This window comes from Leuciscus leuciscus (genome assembly GCF_965113295.1).
Source record: "Leuciscus leuciscus genome assembly, chromosome: 21".
Classification (NCBI taxonomy): Eukaryota; Metazoa; Chordata; class Actinopteri; order Cypriniformes; family Leuciscidae; genus Leuciscus; species Leuciscus leuciscus.
This window is the reverse complement of record NC_138745.1, coordinates 23,213,481-23,232,952: the sequence shown is the minus strand read 5'-3', so window position 1 is coordinate 23,232,952 and position 19,472 is coordinate 23,213,481. Positions and strand designations below refer to the sequence as shown.

The 19,472-nt window shown below is 38.8% G+C and overlaps 1 protein-coding gene across 1 annotated transcript; it reads right to left on the bottom strand.

The window, feature by feature from the left end:
• Nucleotides 1-1,109: 1,109 nt before the first annotated feature.
• Nucleotides 1,110-9,577, bottom strand: fshr (follicle stimulating hormone receptor; the record flags this gene model as incomplete). Its single annotated transcript, XM_082151043.1, has 10 exons — nt 1,110-2,732; nt 3,985-4,170; nt 4,393-4,467; nt 4,567-4,635; nt 5,634-5,714; nt 5,815-5,889; nt 6,219-6,290; nt 6,413-6,487; nt 6,954-7,025; nt 9,393-9,577. The coding sequence occupies 10 exons, from the start codon at nt 9,575-9,577 to the stop codon at nt 1,610-1,612; spliced, it is 2,013 nt and encodes a 670-aa protein (XP_082007169.1). The 3' UTR covers nt 1,110-1,609.
• Nucleotides 9,578-19,472: the final 9,895 nt, after the last annotated feature.

Here is a 19,472-nt window from a genome sequence, read left to right as displayed (position 1 = left end):
ATGTTGTTCCAATCTTGTATGCCTTACTTTCTTCCATGGATCACAAAAGTTATTCTGTTTCAATGACTTTTGTTATCTTTCATTGTATGGAAAGGCCAGTAAAACATTTTACAAAATATGTGACCCTGGATCACAAAACCAGTCATAAGTCGCACAGGTATAGCCTATTTGTGGCAATAGCAAACAATAGATTATATGGGTCAAAATTATAGATTTTTCTTTAATGCCAAAAATCATTTGGATGTTAAATAAAGATAATGTTCCATGAAGATATTTTGTAAATTTCCTACCATAAATATATAAAAAAATTATTTTTGTGAGTTAATGCAGCACAATCGAGGACTTCATTTGGACAAATTTAAAGGCGATTTTCTCAATGTTTCGATTGTTTTTGCACCCTCAGATTCCAGATTTTCAAGTAGTTGTACCTCGGCCAAATATTGTCCTATCCTAACAAACCATATGGAAAGCTTATTTATTCAGCTTTCAGATGATGTATAAATCTCAATTTAATAAAAATGACCCTTATGGCTGGTTTTGTGGTACATGGTCACATATCTCAAAGAAGAAAAAGTCATACAATTTTGAAACATTGTGAGGGTGAAATGATGTGATGCCAGAATTTTGTTGAAAGATTAAGAGATCTACATTATTCATACTAAAGATATCACCTAATCTAAGTTTTTAAAGGGATACTACACTTTTTTGGGAAATAGGCTCATTTTACAACCCCCCCAGAGTTAAACAGTTGAGTTTTACCATTTTTTGAATCCATTCAGCCGATCTCCGGGTCTGGGGGTCCCACTTTTAGCATAGCTTAGCAAAATGAATTGAACCAGACAAGACGGTTAGCATCTCTCTCAAAAAAATGAACAAAGAGTTTCGATATTTTTCCTTTTTAAAACTTGACTCTTCTGTAGTTACATCGTGTACTAAGACCGACGGAAAATGAAAAGTTGCGATTTTCTAGGCTGATATGGCTAGGAACTATACTCTCATTCCTGCGTAATAATCAAGAAACTTTGCTGCAATACCATGGGTGAAGCAGGCGTAATGATATGACGCAGCGCATGCTGCCTGATAATAGGCCACTGAGCTGGGGACAATTTTCAGGCGCTGCCTGTACTATTTTCATTACGCCTGCTGGACTCATGGTACTGCAGCAAAGTTTCTTGATTATTACGCAGGAATGAGAGTATAGTTCCTAGCCATATCAGCCTAGAAAATCGCAACTTTTCATTTTCCGTCGGTCTTAGTACACGATGTAACTACAGAAGAGTCAAGTTTTAAATAGGAAAAATATCGAAACTCTTTGTTAATTTTTTTGAGAGAGATGCTAACGGTCTTGTCCGGTTCAATTCATTATGCTAAGCTATGCTAAAAGTGGGACCCCCAGACCCGGAGATCGGCTGAATGGATTCGAAAACGGTAAAACTCAACTGTTTAACTCTGGGGGAGTTGTAAAATGAGCCTATTTCCAAAAAAAGTGGAGTATCCCTTTAACACTAGTGCGTTATTCCACATTTTCCTTATTTATCCTCATTTTTGCCTCAAAGCAGCATATGGTTTCAGCTGGTCACACCTGTGTTATGGTGGATTGAGTTGGTGGTCAGTGCACTTGGGCGATGTGCACCAGGGAGTACAGTGTTCCATCACTAGTCTTTGGTGAAGGCACCATGGCTCCGTTTTGCCCTGAAGAGATCTCTGTGCGGTAAATGTGCGCACGCGTTTTAAAGCAGCCGAACCGGCTAGTCAGAATGAAGAAATCCCTCTTGAAGGTTTTAGTGAAGAAGGCGTAGAGAAATGGGTTTGAGCAGGAATTTATGGGGTAAAAAAGCACCAGCAAGACTTTAGCATGAGAAACTGTGATCAGTGGTAGTTTTAAGGCGGCGGAGATGGCGAAAAACGAGATGGGCGCCATACACAGGAAGTCTGTGAAGATGAGCACGGCCATGCGCTTGGCTATACGCATGTCTGCGTTGGCAGGAACGAAGGCAGGGTTGCGGACGGTCAGGTAGATGCGCATATAACAGACACACACAACCAGAAAAGCGGCTACGTTGAGTATGAGTAACAGCACCACGTATCCTTGTGAAAGCACCGTTTCTACATCCATGGGCAGGCAGATGCTGGTCTTCCTGTAGCTGCTCACTCCCAACATGGGCATCAGAGCAGTCAGCAGGGCGAAAAGCCACCCCACTGCCATCACTGCGCAGGCATGGCGCAGGCGCAGCTGGCGTTCCAGCTCCATGGCATAAGTGATGGTGTGCCAGCGCTCCAGGGTAATGGCGGTCAGGGTGTAGACGGACAGCTCGCTGGAGAAGACCGTGAAGAAGCCGGCCACATGGCACCCTGCTCCCATCTGCCAGTCAATGCCATAGTTGTAGTAGTGGGACTGCGTGTAAATATCCACGCCGGCGATGAGCAACAGGTAAATTCCCATGCAAAGGTCCGCGAAAGCCAAGTGGCACATTAGAAACCTGGGAACGGTCAGTTTGTAGCGACTGGTTAGGAGCACCAGGAGAACAACTAAATTTCCCACGATGGCCAGTATGCAGATGAACCAGATCAGAACACGTAGGAACATAAAACCCATGATGTCTTCGCAAGGGTTGAATGCATCTGGTGTAGGGTAGCAGGTCACTTCTATCACATCCTTACAGTGGTCTTTGAAAAAATCTGGCTCCAGGCTGAGGGCACCGGGGTCGTTACACATTTGATTCTTTACAGATCTGTGTGAAACACAAAAAAATATCTGAGTGTACAGTAGGTTTTCAGTGTTAAAAGAATAAAATGAAAAAATCTGTCACCATTTACTTACCCTCATGTTGTTTCAAACCTGTATGACTTTTTTTCTACCATGGAACAGAAAAGGATACGTTTAGCAGAATGTTCATGCTGCTCTTTTCCATACAATGAAAGTGTATGGTGACCAGCTCTTAAAATGACAAAAATCATCATAAAAGTAGTCCATAAGACATATTGGTCTTACAATATTCCAAGTCTTCTGTATGCTTCTATATGAGCGCTTTGTGTGAAGAAAAGTCAGTTTGTGTATATTTAAATGTGTTCAGTTAATATCTTTTTCAGCATTTTGGTATCAGTAAGGCCTAAACATCGCTTATTCTTGTTTTTCTTGTAACCTTGTAACCAGATTGTACGGAAATGTAAGAATGAAATTGTAAGAATTCATACGAATTATCCACGAATTCGGCAAAAGGTAAAATATTTCAAATAATTGCCACGAGAGTGCGCTGGAATGCACTGGAACATTCCGTCTGATCTTCGCATGTAATTTGCCTGTTTAGACTAAAGCATAAAAAAACAGCCGACAGGCTGAATGAAAATGAAAATTCACTTTCTGACAGTAGGTGGCACTTATAGAAAAGCAGAAATTACCCCAATACACAGAGTGCTGCGCAACTTTTGGTTTCTGGCACATGCTTGTCATAAAGAAAGGAATTCAAACAGCTGTTCAGATTTTTGTATTAGCCATACTGTTTATCCATCAACATCAAATACAAGAGTACAGAAACTAAAGAGCCGGTTCCAGATGTCGGGCAGCAAAATACCAAATCCTAGTTTTATGTAACATCAGTGAATCTGGACATGTGACCAAAAGTGCATATTTTATTGGTTGGCCAGCTTTATTCGCTATGCGATGGAAAAGCAATTCTTACGCATTGACGATACACGAATATCTGTGTCAGTCATAACTGACTCACAGCTGCTCATCCAAATTAAAGTGTTTATCGCACAGAATATTCGTCAGGTTGTGAACAGACCTTTATGGAGCTTTTTTGTCATTTTTGCCAGCTTTAGCGCTTTTTGGGACCATCTATTTATAGTGTATGGAAAAGAGCAGCGTACACATCCTGTCTAATAACTCCTTAGAAACCACATAGGTCTGGAACAATATGAGGATGAGTAACTCATAACAGATTAAACAGATGTGATGTAATTGAATGTAATTTTGTAACTGACTTGTGCTTCTTGAAGTTTTTGAAGGCGCAGCAGTGGCTGGGGTATGTCAGATTGGCTTGCGTGAGCTCAGTAAACAGCTCAAGGCTTGGAAGCCTCCTTAGAGAGTAGACCGAGATGGCTGTCAGAAGCTTAAGGGTCCTCAGCATGCTTTCTGGTAGCGTGTGGATGGCAGTACGTGAGATGTCCCTGTAATGACAGCAGCAACATTTCAGTGTCTAATGCAGGATTTGATGTGCGTAGATTGTTGTTGAACTATATGCACACACTAATTGTGTACAAACCAGGTAACAGGTTTGTGTGAGTGTAACAATTGCTGTGAGAGCTTGTCCTGAGGACATAGAGTGGGTGTATGGTTTGTCCAGCTGGTGAGTTGTATTGTTGTTGAAAGTCAGAGTTGTTCATGCTTACAGAACGATGGGGCCTTCAGCTCCTATAAAGGCGTAACTGTGGATGTGATTCAGCTGCTGGTTTCCCATGAGAAAGCTGTGAGAAAGAGACAGAAAGGTATTAGACGAAAGATTAGAGGTTTTATGTGAGATGCTAATTTATAAATGTATAAAAAAAATATATAACTGAACTCACAGTTTCTCAATTTTGGTACCATTGAATGCATAGCTGTCTATCTCACGAATCCCATTCTTCGTTAATCTCCTACAAAGAGTACATTAAGATATACATTTTTAAATGAAGTCTCTTATTCTCTCCGAGGCTGCATTTATTTAATCAAAAACACAGTAAAACAGTAATATTGTGAAATATTATTACAATTTAAAAGTAACTTTTTCTTTATTAATATATTTAAAAAAGTAATTTCTTCCTGTGATGCAAACACTGTAAAAAATGTCTAACCCTCCCAAATCAAAAATTTCAAGTGACCGATAACATCAAAATTTTTCAATTGGCCCAAGTGAAATTCTTGTTGCAATAGTCTGTTAACATTGGCTCAATGAGAAATAATACGTCAGACTAATTGAAAAATTTAGATGTTATCGGTCACTTGAAATTTTTGACTTGAGGATGTAATTTTTTATTACAGTGAAGCTGATCATTAATCCAGTCTTCAGTCACATGATTTTTCAGAAATCATTATAATATGCTGATTTGGTGCTCAAGACACATTTCTTATTATTATCAATGTTGAAAACAGTTCTGCTGCTTAATATTTTCTTGGTGGAAACTATGATACGTATTTTTATTTATTTTTTATTTTCTGGATTCTTTGATTAATAGAAAGTTCAAAAGAACAGCATTTATTTTAAATATATATTGTTTGGAACATTACACATCTTTACTGTCATTTGATCAATTAAACATCCTTGCTGAATACAATTATTATTATTATTATTATTATTATTTTATAATAGTATATAAAGTATAAATCTGTTACATTTTCATGTATGGTAAACTTTTTTTTAAATTTTATTTAATGTAATTTTGTGTAATATTATATATATATATATAAATTTAGCAGGTAATTTAACAGCAGTTGAAAGTAGCTTGTGTTTGTCATTTACTCCAAGACAAACTATTCAATTTAAATGCAAGTATAGTGTGCATTATTATTCAATAAATCAACAACCCGTCACATCATTCATTCCTCACATAAAGAAGAACTCTTTGGGAATAATCAATCACACAGCAGCACTTACAGCTCAGTTATGGTTGCATTGGTCAATCCGAGGAAAGCGTTACTGGGAATTCTCTCTATGTGCATGTTATCTTGTAGATCACTATAACATAGATTTGATATAGCAGATTTGAACAGAATATAGATAATTTATTCTAATATGTATACATTAAGACAGTAACACGGGATGAGTAGAGACTTACAATAGAAATTCAAGAGCAGCGGAGTTGATTTTTGAAAAATCAGGCAGGATTTTAAGACCAGTGTTTGATATTGTCCTGGAGGAAAACACATACGCACACATGCACACACAACACACAGAGAGAGAGACAGACAGGGAGACAAGTAATGAATGTAATATGTCAGAATGGCATTTGTATTTTGTCTTTACATCTGTAGCCTATGTTTCTTGTGAGAAACATTTGATATGGAAATTGACCCGTGATTCTGCTTTTATTGAGGTCTTTCAGGACACTTAACATAAATCAATTCTAGGCTAAAACTAATGTGGGAATATGCTCCCTTTAAATTGCTGAACTACAGCTTGAAACCACAATGATTCAGACTTTACTAGACCCAAGAGTAATGAAGACAGAAAATAACTCACAGATACCGTAGCTTTGGAAGTCTCCAGAAGGCATCTCTGTGCATCACAAGGTTTTTGGATTTTGTTATAGTTCTGTCAGATAGGTGGATAGGTAGGTTATTATGTGTTTCATAATATTTACTGCAATATTTGATTCCAAAGTGTCAACAAGAACGTGATTGGACGTTATTTCCACATGCAGTGCAGTAATATACATTTCCTGTAGTTCTGTCAGGTTGGAGAAGGCAAAGGCTTCAATTTGCTCAAGAGCACCATTCTCGGACACCACTCTGAAGAGGAGAATAATAATCATATAGTGACAGATATTATTACGAGCCGTTAATATGAATGTCTAAAGCTTATTGCAATACATCAAATTGATAGAAAATCTTAACTGCCTTGCACAATGTTCACTATTTGCATCTATTGAAGTGCATCGAGGGAATTCGAATCACTTCACAAATACTTGGTTTTGCAGTATTTTCCTGTGATACATATCTCCAGTGTTTGGGTCACTGTTAAACATCATGTTCCATATTAAAGTCTAAACATATTCAATCAAGACTAAATATAATGTGTTTATATGTGCTTTTGCTAAACTAAGCCAAAAGCCAAAATGAGTTGTGGGCATTCAGTAGCAATTTCTCTTGTTTTTGATTGTTTGAATGCTTTCTAATCAACATGTGCATTCTTGCTGAATCTGCACTTCCATGTGTTAGTAGTAAACATCTCTGTATCCTTCACTCTTACACTCACATTCTCTTCAGCTCATGTAGTTCAGACAGGGCTGCTCGGTGAAACACGCTGATCTGAGTCAGTTTGATCTCCCTGCGTAAAATGAAATAGAAGAGATGTGACTCACCATCCAATAATTCATTACCATCAGTGTATTACAGTTATAAATATCACAGTCTAGTCAGATGTGAATGTTTTATAAGCAATCAGATGTAAAAGTTGGCGTAGCTATATCAGATATGGCCGTTTAGTTTAGTTTAGCATCCACCAGATTGCCACTCATTTATTTTCAATCTAATTTAATAAGTCAATCGACTCTGCAGCCATTTTGGAAAGATGTAGGCAGCTATATGTTCTATAGGTAATGGGCATATACTATCATAGCTGGTATTTACTTGAATGGAGAGTGCGCTATGAAATCTGGCAGACTGGCTGAAATCACACTCTCATGGCAGTTCATAACTTTTTTCACATATCAGCGATTGGTGGTTATTGTTTGGTAATTTATTATTATTAATCATGGGAATTTACATGAAATCGGACCTTGATGCTTACTTTTTTTTTTTTTTTTAAATGGCATGTTTCTGTACGAATCAGTGTATGAATTTTCTCATGAGATCGCGTCGGCTCATTTTTAGAGTATCAGAATGTGTGTGTGCTCTTAAAAACTCGTTCCAAGTGTTTTGTGAACTATATATATATGTGAGCTGAATCCTCATGAAAGTTAGTTTGAACAGAATGAGTCATAGCAGAAACTAGGTCATTCAAGATGTGAAATGTTATGAGAAATAGGAACAGTTACCAGTAGCCTATTTACAGACAACTGCAAATTATCTATTTTGTGTAATTGTTTTTGCACACTGCCATTAGTGTCTGTGTGTTCTTCCTGTGGATATTCATTCCTGTAATCCCTCAGAAATGCAGACAGCACAATTACACAAAGCACACTGAGTGCCTTTTAAAGCAAATGGTGTTGGTACAAGAGATATGGAAATTAAAGATTAGAAAAATCACTATATATTTGTTATATCATTTGACTGTTTTGATTCTTGTTATTTTTACTTAATTTATCCCTGACTGAGTTTTGGGAGGTTTTATCTGTATGGCTGACCAGTGGTGCAAGCGATCATTATTTTTATTGTTGTGATTTCGTTTGGTGCTGTTAGTGGTGCAGAAAATACACACTGCAGCTTTAAGAACTCATCAACTAAAACTAAAACCATAAAAAAAATATATATAAATGTAACATTTAAGAGAAATAAAATCTTAAAAATCTATTTCATTTTGTTTAACTTGTAGTAAAAAAAAGTTAACTCAAAGAATAAGAATCTGATGTTTCAGAGACATTTGCCTTGATCTTTGCTGTTATAAAGAGAGAAAACATCTGGAAAGCACAGAACTGTTCATTCCTGCGGTGCCAAATGGGAAACACAAGCTGACAAGCTCATGGTGCTCTTTCCATAATGGAAAAGTAAGTAATGAACCAAAAGCGTAGACAGACATTAGTGTGAAATGTGTGATCAAGCAGAGCATCTTGAGATACATTCAGCTGGGCAGCCTTATCCAAACTGACTGACAGTCGGCTCAAAACAGAAATACAACCCATGATTAACCTGCTTGAGGAGCCAAAGATAGTTTCATCTTCATGTTTACCTCTCTGTCTCTTTGACTGGCTGAAATGAGTTGACTTAAATAACAAATGAATTCATGCGATACATTTGACATAAAAAAACACACTCCCCCGTATATCATTCTTGATAATTCATTTGAGGGAGGATAGCCTTGAGATTACAAAAAAAAAATGTTCTGGGTCTCACAACAGAAACATGTATTCTCTCCAAAACCACAACAAGAAGTTCTACAATAACAATGTCATTGAGATTCTCCGATTTTTTTTTTTTATAAGGCTGTCAATCTTTTGACATTACTTTCATTACTATATGATGTTCATTTAAATGATTATTTATTTAATAATTTTATTTAAAATAAAAGTTTGAAAAATCGCGCACAAGTCAGTATAATCAATTTTTTAATTGATTGAAAGTTACTATATAAATTGTTTTAAATGACAAAAAAGTGAAATACAAAATTTATCCAATATGTAAAAAATTGCATATTTTATTTTGTAATTTACAGATATTTTATAGTAACATTTAATCATATTAATTGTAATGAAAATGTATTTATTTAACCATTACAGTTTTATCATGTGATATTTATTACATTTTATTTGAAACTTTATTTTGATAGTTTTAGTTAACAATAACAACATATAGCCTGTAGCTTCAACATTCAAAGCAACTATGTGGCAACAAAATATTTTAAATGAATATAAAATATAAATGTTTTTAATGTGGAACTTCGTGTCCTTAGCTATTTAATATCTGAAATTCTAGATCTAGTTGTTTATTACTACATGCATTTTAATGTGCATTTGTGTGTGTGTTTGTTTATACTCACACAAATGTGGTATTTTTCGGTATATCTCTTGGCATCTCATGGACCTTGTTGCCCAGACAGAAGAAACAGCGAGTTGTACCAATAACTGAGCAGAAATGAGATCCAGCAAACATGCCTTCTGCGTGTGGCATGGACCAGCCGAGACTAAAGCAGAGCATCATCCACCAGGCCATCCTCTTTATCATCTTCTCTTTTAGGTGGAAGGGTTTTTACAGTGTTTGTGAACTGAGGCCTCTAGTGTAGCGTCCTGAAGCAGCTCCTGGTCTCCTCTGATGTTCAGGTGAGTGCTCGGCTGGATCGCTCAGATGGGTCTTGGTATGGAGTCTATGTGCGTGCTGTTTTCTGGTTGTAGTGGTCTGTTCTAGTGAAGCTGAAGCCGCGGGGAGGCTGATCTCTTTCTAAGAGGCGTGTTGGTCAGAAGCTCTACAGCCAGAGCCAAGGGAGACCTTGGGAGAGAGGTCCTCTGATAACAAACAAATTTTTTGTTCATTCCTCCCCTCCGAACCTCATTTCTTCAGAACGTGAATGCGGTCCTCCCATCTATACTGAGCTCCAAAAGTCCTAGAAAAGCTACATACAAAACGGTCTTCCTGTGGCAATATTCATTGTGAAGTTACTATTGTTACTTTTTTGCCAATATAAGTGCAAACTACTTGGTAAACATCTATTTTCCCTCTCTATTCTATTTGCTTGTGCACAATTTCCCTTTGTGGAATCAGATTGACATGTAAGGGAAGCACATTATATGAATTATAGCTGGTTTGGCACTAGTTGGCTTGTGAGTGCTGAGTTCCCTCAGGGAATGACCGGAGCTGTTTAGTCTTAGAAACTTTGTTTGAGTCTGACATGTGTAAGTTTGATAGTAGTGAACTGTGTGTTCAGACACATCAAACACACACACATGTTGGGTTTTCATGTTTTATGGGGACATTCCATAGACATTATGATTTTTATACTGTAAAAACTGTATATGATATGCCCTTACACTAACCCTACTCCTATACCCATCACAGAAAACTTGATACATTTTTACATTTTCAAAAAACATCAACTATGATTTATAAGCTTTTTTTCCTCAAGGGGACCAAAAAATGTTCCCACAATGACAAGGATTTCGGATATTGCCATTTTTGTACAGTTTATAGCATAGGGTTTACCAGGACGACACACACACACACACACACACACACACACACACACACACACACACACACACACACACACACACACACACACACACACACACACACACACACACACACACACACACACACACACACACACACACACACACACACACACTAGCACTCAATCTCATTAGATATTAGTGAAAGTTTTTAAAAATACATCAAATAATGTAGAGCTGAAAAACCTTGTTAAATTTACCGTACAAATTGGATTGCCATAAATTCACTGTAAAAATGTAGTGACACATTGTTTTAGGCATTGCTCTTTTGGATTTAAAGTGGGCCACAGAACTCTCAGGGTGGGTTTCCAGGGTGGGCCATGTCCCCCTCCCATACGCCTGTAGAGCCAGGAGCCAATTTGAATGCCTGTATATTTTTATAACCACACACAGTGGGGAGAACAAGTATTTGATACACTGCCGATTTTGCAGGTTTTCCCACTTACAAAGCATGTAGAAGTCTGTAATTTTTATCATAGGTACTCTTCAACTGTGAGTGACGGAATCTAAAACAAAAATCCAGAAAATCACATTGTATCATTTTTAAGTAATTAATTTGCATTTTATTGCATGACATAATTTTTTTATACATCAGAAAAGCAGAACTTAATATTTGGTACAGAAACCTTTGTTTGCAATTACAGAGATCATACGTTTCCTGTAGTTCTTGACCAGGTTTGCACACACTGCAGCAGGGATTTTGTCCCACTCCTCCATACAGACCTACTCCAGATCCTTCAGTTTTCGGGGCTGTCGCTGGGCAATACGGACTTTCAGCTCCCTCCAAAAATTTTCTATTGGGTTCAGGTCTGGAGACTGGCTAGGCCACTCCAGGACCTTGAGATGCTTCTTAGTTGCCCTGGCTGTGTGTTTCGGGTTGATGTCATGCTGGAAGACCCAGTCCCGACCCATCTTCAATGCTCTTACTGAGGGAAGGAGGTTGTTGGCCAAGATCTCGCGATACTTGGCCCCATCCATCCTCCCCTCAATACGGTGCAGTCGTCCTGTCTCCTTTGCAGAAAAGCATCCCCAAAGAATGATGTTTCCACCTCCATGCTTCACGGTTGGGATGGTGTTCTTGGGGTTGTACTCATCCTTCTTCTTCTTCCAAACACGGCGAGTGGAGTTTAGACCAAAAAGCTCTATTTTTGTCTCATCAGACCACATGACCTTCTCCCATTCCTCCTCTGGATCATCCAGATGGTCATTGGCAAACTTCAGATGGGCCTGGACATGCGCTGGCTTGAGCAGGGGGACCTTGCGTGCGCTGCAGGATTTTAATCCATGACGGCGTAGTGTGTTACTAATGGTTTTCTTTGAGACTGTGGTCCCAGCTCTCTTCAGGTCATTGACCAGGTCCTGCCGTGTAGTTCTGGGCTGATCCCTCACCTTCCTCATGATCATTGATGCCCCACAAGGTTTGATCTTGCATGGTGCCCCTGACCGAGGGAGATTGACCGTCATCTTGAACTTCTTCCATTTTCTAATAATTGCGCCAACAGTTGTTGCCTTCTCACCAAGCTGCTTGCCTATTGTCCTGTAGCCCATCCCAGCCTTGTGCAGGTCTACAATTTTATCGCTGATGTCCTTACACAGCTCTCTGGTCTTGGCCATTGTGGAGAGGTTAGAGTCTGTTTGATTGAGTGTGTGGACAGGTGTCTTTTATACAGGTAACAAGTTCAAATAGGTGCGGTTAATACAATGAGAGGAGAACAGGAGGGTTTCTTAAAGAAAAACTAACAGGTCTGTGAGAGCCAGAATTCTTACTGGTTGGTAGGCGATCAAATACTAATGTCATGCAATAAAATGCAAATTAATTATTTAAAAATCATACAACGTGATTTTCTGGATGTTTAGATTCTGTCTCTCACAGTTGAAGAGTACCTATGATAAAAATTACAGACCTCTACATGCTTTGTAAGAAGGAAAACCTGCAAAATCGGCAGTGTATCAAATACTTGTTCTCCCTACTGTATTTAATTAAATGATATAATGTTATTGTATCAACCAAATCAAAATTATGTGTTAGGGGTTGTAAGTGGAACGTAGATTAGTCACTTTATATACACTTTATACACACTTTACCGGCCATGCACTTTATTAGGTACACCTTACTAGTACCAGGTTGAACCCCCTTTTGCCTTAATTTGTCATGGCATAGATTCAACAAGGTGCTGGAAACATTCCTCATTTTGGTCCATATTGACATGATAGCATCACGCGGTTGCTGCAGACATGGTGGAAAGTGTGCCAAGAAAATACCCCCCACACCAGCAGCAGCCTGAACTGCTGACAGAAGGCAGGATGGATCCATGCGTTCATTTTGTTTACGCCAAATTCTGATCCTATGTGTCGCAGCAGAACTCGAGACTCATCAGACCAAGCAGCGTTTCCCAATCTTCTACTGTCCAATTTAGGTGAGCTTGTGCAAATTGTACTCACAGTTTCCTGTTCTTAGCTGACAGGAGTGACACTGGTGTGATGATCTGCTGTTGTAGCCCTTCTGCTCCAAGGTTCGATATGTCACATGTGCGTTCAGATGCTCTTCTGCAGACCTTTGTTGTAATGAGTGTCTATATTAATTAATGTTGCCTTTCTATCAGCTCGAACCAGCCTAGTCATTCTCCTCTGACCTCTGGCATCAACAAGGCATTTTCACTCACTGGATATTTTCTCTTTTTCGGATCAAACCTGAGATGGTTGTCCATGAAAATCCCAGTAGATCAACAGTTTCTGAAATACTCATACCAGCCTATTTGGAACTGACAACATTGTTACATTCAAGTCACTTAAATCACCTTTCTTCCTCATTCTGATGCTCGGTTTGAAATTTGAAGTTCAGCTGATCGTCTTCTTGACCATGTCTGCAATTCAGACTCTGCATGCCTAAATGCATTGAGTTTCTGCCATGTGATTGGCTGATTAGATATTTGCGTCAGGTGAGTGTATATTTTCTCTGTAAATTGATGTCTACTCAGAAAACCCTTTATATATGTTCATATGTAAATGATCATAGTAAATTGTGTGTTTTCATTTTCTAAGCACATTTTTATTTTATTTCATGCTTTTTCTAGTTCAAATATATTTTTCAGACCTTGTCTGGCATTGGGGAAAAAAATAAACGATTCTATTGAAAAAAAAATATAAAAAAAATCAATGTTGAGTTTTAATTGCTGTGCACTGCTGCTGCTGTGTGTAGTTGTGTTAAAAAGTGCTGTGAGAACCATGTTTGGAATACAGCCATGCCAGAGAGCTTTATAAAACAGTTTGAATAAATGGATAACCTTGAGGAGTAGTTAGTAGGGGAAGGGAGGTTTTACTCAATGTTATTTTTTTTATTTTTTTTCAAATTCTATTTCTTTGGCCTGAACATTCAACTGACTTCAAGAAAAAAGATCTCAGGTTACAACTGTAACCCTAGTTCCCTGAGTAGGGAATGAGACGCTGCGTCGATGAGGCTTTGGGAACGCCCCTGCGTGATTGCGTCTGAAGCACATGTGCCAACTAGTCCAATGGCGAGAATGAGCATCACGGGCGGGTGACGTCATGACCAGGAAAGGATAAAAGCACATCCGGTCTGACCGGCGCTAACTTCATTAAGGCCGAAGCAAATCGATCACAGTGATGTAGGAAGTATGGCAAAGTGACGCACCGTCTCGTTCCCTACTCAGGGAACTAGGGTTACAGTCGTAACCTGAGACGTTTCCTTACGAGGAAACTCACGCTGCGTCGATGACGCTTTGGGAACGAGAATACTCGAACGCCATACGGCCAAGAACCTGACGTGTTAAAACTGTCACGACATGAGAACGCTAGACCCAGGGGTATCCATGTCTAAATCATAGAATCTGACAAACGTGAGCGGCGAAGACCAGCCCGCTGCATCACAAACTTCTTGAAGGGAAACCCCAGAAATAAGGGTCTTGGAGGCCGACATACCCCTAGTAGAATGGGCTCTAGTGGACAAAGGTGAAGGCTGGCCCATAACCTCATACGCAAATGAAATAACCTCGACTATCCATTTGCTAACAGTATGGATGCAGGAAGTAATTTTTTAGGGGGCCTAAAGCAAACCAGCAGCTGATCAAACCCCACGGTTTTTGGGGTCCTCTGTATGAGGAGTTCAACGGCTGGGGCTGCTCACACACCCAGCAGCCCTAGGGGCCTGTTGACGGCGAGGGAGATACCGTTTGAACGCCTCCGCTTGGTCTTTAGCCTCCTGAAACCTCTCGACAACGGTGTTTACTGCGTCACCGAAGAGACCAGGAGGCGATAGCGGGACGTCCAAAAGGAAATATTTATCTTATCTTTGATGTCTGATAAATTTAACCAAAGATGCCTCTCTGATGCCACATTAGCTGCCATAGACCATCCAATAACACAAGTGGTCTCTTTCGTGGCTCGGAGAGAAAGATCGGTGGCCCGACATAGTTTTCGAACCACGTCAGGCCCCGCCCCCTCGCTAGTCTCCAGGTCCCTCAGCAGATCAGCCTGGAATGCCTGTAATATGGCCATAGTGTGAAGGCATGTTCCAGCCTGACCTGCTGCCGTATTTGCTTTACCCACTAACAAAGATGATGATTTTAACGGCTTAGTGGGCAGCGTAGGGGACTTCAGGGCCGATGCCGATGCCGGGGATAAATAACTGGCTAGTGGCTGTTCAACTTTAGGCACCATCCCATAACCATATTCTTTTAGCCCCCTTGTATCAGAATAAATTTGCACCTGGGGGCTAAATACTCTGGCTGAATAAGGTTTATTCCACGTCCTCGATATCTCTTTGTGAAGGTCGTGGAAAAATGGAAAACGGAATTGGAAAAATGGAAACGGAGATGGAAAAACTCGCAGCGCGAGTTCCCTCGAAAGGGAACATAATATAAATGAATGTTGGATTAAAAAAAAACAAAAAAAATGTTTGAATGTGGATCCCTTTGAGCACCAGTTAAATAATGACTAAGATTTTTTTATTTAAGATGTAGTTCCCACAATACAGCTGAAGCTTTAGATGCTTTTGAACGCACAGAAGCTTCTTCTTCCTCCATTTCGATGCTCAGCACATCTAGTTCCTCGGAAATTAGACAGCTGAAGCACCTGTGCCTCTTCCGGAGTGGAAGGAGAGAGAGCACTGGATCCCATGGGTAAAGGCTGAGAAAGGGCGGGGCCCGTCTCAAACCCCGGCGTGAGCTCCATTTGCGATCCCCACGTCAAGAGCTTCCGTGCTGCCTCGGCAGCAGTGGGGCCCGAGCCGCAGGGAACGCTCACTTGAACACCCTCCTCGAAGAGTGACAAGCGAGGACGAAGCGTGCGAAGCGGCAGCCTCTCACAATGCTCACAATCAGCCCCCTCGAAGGCTAACAGAGCATGCTCCGCTCCCAAACACATCACACAAAGTTTGTGTGTATCTCCACGCGTGATGTAACGAGGGCAAGGAGGAGCACACAACTTGTAAGACTGTTTGGACGCCATAATATCTTAGATTGAGCTGTATATATATCGTGACAGACAATAATAAATAAGACAGACAGTTTGTAACACAGAGCGCTTGCTGAGGCACAGAAGCTAGCGCCGGTCAGACCGGATGTGCTTCTATCCTTTCCTTGGCCATGACGTCACCCACCCATGACGCTCATTCTCGCCATTGGACTAGTTGACACATGTGCTTCAGACGCAATCACACAGGGGCGTTTCCAAAGCATCATCGACGCAGCGCGAGTTCCCTCGAAAGGGAACATAATATAAATGAATGTTGGATTTATTAAAAAAACATTTTTGAATCCCTTTGAGCACCAGTTAAATAATGACTAGGATTTTTTTTATTTAAGATGTAATTCCCACAATACAGCTGAAGCTTTAGATGCTTTTGAACGCACACAGCTTTCTAACGTCGCAATAATTATAAACGATAGTGAAGCAAAGTGAATATTTAGGTCAATTCCTGTTTCATTACTACAGAGTCCCAAAAGCGAAGAGTGAGTGAACGAGGGAAATGAGTCTGTGTCGCTGCATCTGTTTGAAATACGTAATTAAGCCCTCTCAGCAACATTCTTATTTTACCTTGATGATAAGGATGGTGAAGGTGCTAAAAATAGCTAGATGGGTTAGGCAATCAGAAGACTGTTCCTGTCTTATCAAGCCCAGGTGAATACACAACAGAGTACACAGGAAACATCTGAGCTACTGTAATAAGAAATGAAGGCGAGATGTAGCGAGAAATGAAACTCCAATAACAATAATAATTATAATAATGATAAACTATTTAATTATAGTGAAAATACCTAAACATTCTTAAAACAAGATAAAAATGAACTTAGATTGCATATTATGAATGAATCTTTAAATATATATATATATATATATATATATATATATATATATATATATATATATATATATATATATATATATATATATATATATATAATACAAATATACACTGTAAAAAATTCTAACCTCTCCAACATAACATAAGACAAGTACGCCTATGTTAAAAATGGAGTTAAAATACATTTATTTAATTAAGTTATCTTATCTTATACAGCTTTACTTCTCAAGTAAATTGGATATTTTCACTTGAAAACAAGACAAAAAGACCAATCAAATATAATAATAATAATATGAAAACTATTTAATTCCAATAAAAATCCTTATAATCCTTAAAATCCTGAATTTACTTAGATTGCATATTACAAATGAATCTTATAAAAAAAGTTGAATTATAAAATTAAATAAAAGTATATGAATTATATCATATTTGAATTATATATTATACATGAATCATCATTTGAATTATATATTATATATGAATCATTAAAAATGATTGAAGTTTGTTTAATATAAGAAAAGGGTGTACAAAAAATTGAGTACAAAATACATTTATTTCAAGTTTTATTATCTTACACAGCTTCTCAAGTAAATTAGACATTTATACTGGAAAACAAGACAAAAAGAATGATTAATAATAATAATAATAATGCTGAAGTAAAAGACGTGTTAAACTCTGCATATCATCATCATGCATATTAACACCAGTGCTGCAAATTGAACTTGACACTGTTTGCTTTGTATTGTCATTAACACAATACGTCAGCAGGGGGCAGGAGAGAACAAGAGACCAACCAGGCCTAACCATCAACCTTCTGTGTAGTAGCTCATGGCAATGATGTTCTAACCTATTCATGTCAACCTACATTTGTGCAACTGTTCACGGTTGCTTACAGTCCAAAACCTTTCATAATATGTTTTGTTTAGCAAAGCTAGGTTTCTTATTGACTTTTTCTACTAATATATGTTGCTAAATATATATGTTTAGTGTGCCAAAACCATCCATATGTATGAAATAACCTTTCAGCATCTGCCCTCACAGACAGTCATTTCTAGATGTTGTACTTAGCTCTGAGCCAGCTGCAAGCTGTGATCTGTATGTTCATAGCCTGATGTGTCTGCCTGGAGCCTTGTGATATCTGCCTACACACAGCGTAGGCTACCATTCTGCGTTCCAGTGATGTGCTCCCTTGCTGATGAGATCTTCAATTTTGTTCTCGCTTCCGTGGATTCTGTAGCCCCAAAAGATGTAGCATCTGATTATGGGGTTGAAAAAAAGACCTACATATTTCTGTAATAACATCTGCTTGGAACAACAGATAAATGTAAATTGGAATATAGTACAAGAAAACGCAGGTTATTTAATTCATGAGCACACATATACAAACTCTGATCTTGTCCGGACATTTCTGCGGTTTAAGGAAGAAAAACCTTGCAGATCTCATTCTGTTTTCAAGACCATCAGCAGAGACATATTGTGGCTTTCTGTGGAGACATGATAAGATACGCTCTGACAGCTACCTGATTCTCTTCACACTCTTTCATTGGCAGGAGCAAAAAAGCGCCAAGGGCTCAGGTGTATGGGAGCTTTGGGATAATGAAGGATTTTATAACTTTTTCCCCCTCAAGCATGTCGGAACATAGTGGATTTTGTCCAAAAAGCAGCATGGTAATGTACTGTTGTATTTGTTGGCTTTATCTGTTAGTAAAGGTACACAGCAGAGTCTTCTGTAATGACATTGCAAACGTGAAAATAGCTCATTTAACACGTCTTTTTAAAGTCGGCATGAAACGGAAGCTGCATTTTCTTCCCTATTGTGACCTATATATCCGAGTGAAATGGCTTGTCGAACAAGAAAAAAAAAAAAACGTAAGGTGGGACGTGATTTTATTAGTAATTGATTGGGTGGTTGGATTGTTGTTATTTGCTATTGGTGTGATTTCATGTGATTGACAGGTTGTCCCGCCCTCGCGCCGAGAAACACGTCTCGTGTTTACACTTTATTATAGAAAATAATTAAAAAACATTAATCATGTGCACGGATAAGTCATAATAAATACTGAAATATTTCATTTAAACAAAAACAATTGAATAGCCAATTTTGATTTCGTGGGGTCTTTATAATGAAAATAATGACAATGATGCCATCCAGGCTATGACTCACTGAAAACACAAGATTGCTTTTCCTTATATCTAAAAAAGTCATACTGTATGGTTGTGTGTTTTGGCATGTACTGGCGGTAAAGAAGCAGGAAAATTGGATCCGGGGAGTAAAACTTTCTAACAACGGTTGTTTCGGCAGTTGTTGACATCAGCAGATGACATGCAGCAAAACATGTTATGTCTTGGACTGGTGAAGTCAAACAAATCCAGTTCTTTTTTCCTCGGGTCTATTATTGTATTATGAAAGGTGGGAGCGGTAAATTCTTATGAGCGACATACTCCTTCACGCTCTGGCAGTCCTCTCTTTCGCTGTCCCTCTTTTCCCTCTCTCTCCCACCTCACCTCAATCAAACCCATCAACCTCATTAACATTCCACATCCAGGAGCAAACCATGCGTTCAGCTTTGAG